Genomic DNA, 5,260 nt, shown 5'->3' on the forward strand with positions numbered 1-5,260 from the left:
CCACCAGTTGTCTTCTTCTCGTCGTCATCGTAGTTGGATCCTGTGAGGAGATGACCGAAGATCATCTCAGGCACATAGATACCATGTTGCTTATGCATCTCGACAGGAATACCCTTGCCGTTGTTTTCGATGCTGATTTGACCGGCTTCGCGGTCAATGTTCACCTTGATGTGTGTGACAGGTTCTTCGCCGCTTTCCTCGCGACGGACTTTGATATCCGCAGCGTTGACGAGAATTTCGTCAAAGATTTTGTAAAGGCCGGGAACCGTGGTGACCTTCCGGAATTCCATCAACTGGGTTTCCTTGTTGTAGACCCACATGGGCATTTCGGTACGCTCAACGGAGCCGATGTAGGTATCGGGACGCTTGACGATGTGCTCGAGTTGCGTGAGCTTCTGGTACGTTTCTTCTACCGTCTTCTTTGTGCCCTTGACCGCAGGCGCGGGGGCGCTGGGCTCATCGAGCGCCATGCTGTCGTTTTCAATCTCGGCAAGCGGGTTGCCGCTCGACTTGCTGGCAGCCGGGGCCTTCTTCAACTTCTTCGAGCTGGGAGGGGTGTTGGAGAGCCCGGAGGCTTCATCATCGCTGAATGACACTGGGCGTTTCTTCGGTGCTGCGGCCGTCTTGAGGGTCGTCTGGGTCAACTTTTTGGCTGCAGGCTTCTTGGCCGCCGGGGCCTTCTTCGCCGGAGCCTTGGCTGCCTTGGGCTTCTGGGCAGGGTTAGCTGTAGAACTAGAAGCTGTTGTGTTCAGAAGTGATGGGTGAGGGGGTATTGGACGAGGGGACGGTAGCATAGACATGTCAACAGCTGGAGGAGGGGTGGTTGAGAGGCAGTTGGTGGATTCGAGAGAGACTTGTACGACAAAGACGAAGAGGGCGTGGATTGGTGTGATCGCGGTTGGCAAGGGGGGGCGCACGAAAGGGAAGGAACAGATGCGATTGTGGTGGCAAGGCAGGCACAGAGTCATCGTAAGGGCGGTCCGCGCATTCATGCTCTGGCCATGGGTCGCGAACTGACATGCGAAGGAAGGGGACGTTGGACCAGAGAGAGGGGGAGTGGAGGCACTTACAGGTTCGGGAGAAAAGGCATCCGACTCCTCCTGCGCGCTGAACATTGACTCGTCCGAGAAATCCATCTTGTACAGTGGTGTAGACCCGGCGCGCGAGGCGTCGTGATGCAAGTGGTGTACTGACAAGGAGGGGCGAGCAATAGGTTGACAGTGATGTACAATGGCAAAAGGGGGGAACAGGTGGCGCCTTGCAGTGGACGCAAAGGACCGTACGAAGGAGAGGGGAAAGAGAGCGGATGCCACGATGGCGGGTGTCGTGCTCACATATGAGGTCGGAGGGCGTCAAGGAGGTGGGATGGTGGGATGAAGGAGGACGGCGTACGTGTTGTGCTAGCAACAAATCCTCGATGTTGACGTTCCGATCTGGGACCAGAGTAAACATTCCCAAGTCGCGACTTCTTCAGGGTCCCTGAAAACACGGACCGCGACGGCTCCTTCCCATTGGTGCCTTAGGCCTGTGATCCTGGTCGTGTGGGGTTGGCCCTCACTTAGCCGCTGTGTCGATTGATGCACCAGGTTCATTGCTGCCTATCTGCATTCTGCCTACAGCGATATAAGTTACGTTGACGCTGCCTGCGATTTGTGCGCCTTGGAGTGGCTCTCCGCAACACTCAACCTGCAACCCCAGTCCAGATGTGTCTGCCTCTAAGAAAGGGAGACACTCCATGGAGAAGACGTTATGGATTGACAAAGAAAACAGACCCCCAACAGTGAAGTTGCTGGTTGGTAGGCAGGCATCCGGTAGCGCTCCAGCTTGCCACGGAGATGCTGTAGAAATTGAGAGTACGAGTCCGCGTCGTTCGGAACAACGTACATCATTCACTCTGTTGGTTGGCAGGTTTCTAGCCTGGCTTGCCCATGTGCCACACAGCACATCTGTGCTCTACCTGCTCGTTCGACTGCGTTGTCTGGTCTCATGGGAGTATAGCAAAACATGGACCACAATCCCTTCATACAGCCTAGCCATGGCCCCCTTACCTGAACGCCAACCTGGACTCGGAATTCCCGATCTCCTACGCAATGAACTTACCGCCACAGCCTCCACACAACTCCACGGCAGATGGATCTACCACGGCCTCGACACCGTGTGTCTCTGCAATCCTGGTAATCTGTTCAGCAGCAAGGCAGCGACGGCCGCAGACACCGCACGCACGAGAGATACCGGGGGCTAGGATGGCTAGACCGCTGGCTGTGCAAGTAGCTATACGTCATGATCAGCACATCCTCCTTTCTCACGATCCCCATGGGAGGACGATACGAAGGAGCGGTTCTTACCAAACGTATGGCCATTGTCGCAAACAGTGTACCGGCCAGCATCCCTCAGACCGGCCTTGCAAGAACCCACAGACCTGCGCTTGGAGCACACTCCTCAGCTGCTCGCGCAGCGCCTCATCGCCCTTGGGCTTGTACTCGGCCGCCCAGCCCACGGCGCCGCGCACGGGTGGGCCGCCACCGTACATCCACTCCCACATCTTGCCCTCGGTTGTCATCTGCACCGCGCTGGAGGGCTCGTCCTGGCCCTCACTGGCGGTCTCGATGCCCGCAGCCAGGCGCGGCTTGAAGCCCCAGAGAATCTTAGATTTAACCTTGGGCTCGGGCCCGAGGGCGCTCTGCTGGGAGACCATGGCGGCATGCATGCCGCCACCGGGGGAGGCCGCGAGGCCCCAGATCCGGATGCGCCAGGGGTTGACCTGCTCGCCGGCGTTGGTGGGCATCTCAAAGTCGTCATCCGAGTCTGACTCGGGGCCCCCGGCCTCGCTGTCTGAGTCGGCGTTTTGGGTGGCCATGGCGACGGGAACAGAGAGGGAGATGATGTCGTCGACGGTGCTGGCCCATTGGGGCACGGTCACCTGGTCTTCGAGGGCTGAATCGGAGGGTGAGGGTGCAGTGGTTTGATACCAGTTGTCGTTGGTCGCGGACGCGACGAGGCGGACGAGCGAGTAAACGGGGGCTGGGGTTCTGTCCACGGTGTTGGGTGGGTGGATGATGATGCCTAAGCAATGTCAGCTAGGGATCGAGGCGGTGATGACTTCACGAAACATACCGGTGGCAGGGTTTCCCTCGTTTTGGAGAGTTCTCTGGGTAAAGAGTATTGCATATAGCGGGCGAGTGCTGCTGTTGTGCAGGAGCTGCAGGGGAGTTGAGGATGACTTGGAAGGGTTTTGCATCGAAAGGTGAAGCGACAACGCCGCGGCAGATTTTGTCATCGCCGTCCGTCCAGACGCCGTTCTCCCACTCAACGAAAGCATCGGGTCATTAAATTAGTGCATATGCCCAGCAAGTCTGTCTCGTCGACAGTGACGGCAGCCCTCTCACCACGGATCCAGTCGGCAGGAATGGTGACTTTGCGGAACCAAGGTAGCTGCGCTGATCCGAGGCGATGACGGCGACCGCGTTTATCGCCGAATGACAGCCCACGGACTCCATTTGATGGAAAACGCCGAGCCAGAGTGGACAAAGTCAGGGTCCATGATCTGCCACCTCGTCAGTCAAGGTCGCAACGGCCTAGTACATCTTGTCCTCACACTCATCTTGGGGTGGGGGCTGTCATTCGGGAAGCGAGCAACCTCCTCTACCCTCCAAGCCAAGGTAGGCCCCTTCCTGATCTTGGGATTGTCGAAGAACTCCACAGTGACGATGATGATTTCGTCCCGGTCGTTGAGATATGCGATGAGGGCGCGGCCAGGGGCGATCTTGTGAGCCCAGGAGAAGGACTTGATCTTGTCCCCTGCCAAGTGGCTGCCGTCTTTGACCTTGCGGTCCGGGAGGGGTAGGACGCCGCCGATGCCCCAGAGAACCCTCCAGGCATCGAAGCTGCGCTTGCGAACACTGATGTCGGTGACGGCAGAGCCCTCTTGGCCATATATCATGACAGATCCATTGGTGAGAAGAACAGAAAGGACGGGGCGCAAGTTGTAGCCAACGCCGGTAGGAGACCATTCCATGACGGAAACCTGGTTCAGGGAGCTACCCCATCCGGTTGGCAGTCCGGAACCCACACCAAAGTAGGGCTCCTCTTCCATGTCGTTACCCGGGCACCTCAAACCGGCAGCGTCGAACAGCTTGGCGTTCATGCGCGGATCGGGGCGCTTGATGGTCATGTACTGGCCGCGGTGAGTGTGGTACTGAATGCGCTTGTTCTCGTCGGCGCCGACATCACGGTTCCCGCGGCGGGTATCGTCCTCCGGGGTCGGGAACTCAGGGAGCATTATGTGCACCGAATCATCGGCGGCCACAGCGAGTTCGGCATCGCAGGAGATGGAGATGGCGTGGGTCGTCAGCGGACGGGACCGCAGGGTGATGGTGTTCAGCTGGGGTACCTAGTGGGCGTCGGCCATCGTTAGCCTTTGGCATCTCAGATTGTTAACTTCGGTATCAAAAGTCATTCCATGCTGTTGAGTGCTGCAATCTCAAAGACAGCCTCTTCAATGTCTACATGCGCTGAACGCTTCAAGGGAGGCAGCCATGGTAAGGTCAATCTGATGTATATAGCGTGGCTCACAGGCTGATTTGAGTTGCCAACTCTCAATTAATTCGGCGATGTTTCTTTCGAACATGTGCGCCGTGGAAGGAGCAAATGCGTCTGGCCTAGTTCCTGCGTCAAGAGCAAAAGAGCAGTGAGAAATCGATCTCAGAGCGTCTCAGGGGCGCTTCGCCTCACCCAAGAAGGTCAAGCATGAAAGACTCCATAACGAATTGTGCACAGTAGTCCGAGGTTCTAGTCTTAATGATTTGACTGGATCCGCAATGTGAAAGTGCAGACATATCACGTTGCAGGAGTTCAAAGTAGAGATGAAAAACAGACGCGCTCTCACCTTAATGTTGTCCATGGCGCGAAAGTTATTTGGTGACGTCCCTCCATAAGGGAAATGGTGATTGATCACCAAAAATGCTATACCCAAGACAAATGCGACGGGTGTCGGCAAGGCGCATACTTGGTCATGCCGAATATTTGTGGTAGAGAGAGATAGTCTCAAGTGATCGTGCTTTCAAACACCAGCTAACAAGTGAGGATCGTGTGAATTGAGGTAGGCCGGAGAAACATCGGCTAAATCCGATGGTAGGGACGCAAGACCCTTCTCAGTCCCCTCCGTTCCTTTGCCCATTTCCTAAACGCCATGCCCCCTTTCAATGCTCTTCGTGGATATACTAAAAACCGGCCAGATTCCAATGTCGCACCCATGCCTATC

At 56.5% G+C, this 5,260-nt stretch overlaps 3 protein-coding genes across 3 annotated transcripts in view; all 3 read right to left on the reverse strand.

Moving 5' to 3' along the window:
- Positions 1-1,136, reverse strand: part of VDBG_00992 (DNA topoisomerase) — a gene marked incomplete at both ends in the record, with an annotated part of 5,697 nt that extends 4,561 nt beyond the window's left edge. The window contains 2 exons of the mRNA XM_003009263.1: positions 75-710; positions 1,071-1,136. Coding sequence (XP_003009309.1) covers positions 75-710; positions 1,071-1,136 — 702 coding nt within the window. The remainder of the gene's footprint in view (positions 1-74; positions 711-1,070) is intronic.
- A 947-nt stretch (positions 1,137-2,083) lies between these two features.
- Positions 2,084-3,238, reverse strand: VDBG_00993 (conserved hypothetical protein; the record flags this gene model as incomplete). Its single annotated transcript, XM_003009264.1, has 3 exons — positions 2,084-2,271; positions 2,416-3,063; positions 3,115-3,238. 3 exons carry the CDS (start codon positions 3,236-3,238, stop codon positions 2,084-2,086), a joined length of 960 nt encoding a protein of 319 aa, XP_003009310.1.
- A 321-nt stretch (positions 3,239-3,559) lies between these two features.
- On the reverse strand, positions 3,560-4,456 carry VDBG_00994 (conserved hypothetical protein; the record flags this gene model as incomplete). The annotated part of the gene is made up of 2 exons (XM_003009265.1): positions 3,560-4,390; positions 4,439-4,456. The coding sequence occupies 2 exons, from the start codon at positions 4,454-4,456 to the stop codon at positions 3,560-3,562; spliced, it is 849 nt and encodes a 282-aa protein (XP_003009311.1).
- Between the last annotated feature and the right edge of the window lie 804 nt (positions 4,457-5,260).

Source organism: Verticillium alfalfae, genomic scaffold (assembly GCF_000150825.1).
Source record: "Verticillium alfalfae VaMs.102 supercont1.1 genomic scaffold, whole genome shotgun sequence".
NCBI lineage: Eukaryota > Fungi > Ascomycota > Sordariomycetes > Glomerellales > Plectosphaerellaceae > Verticillium > Verticillium alfalfae.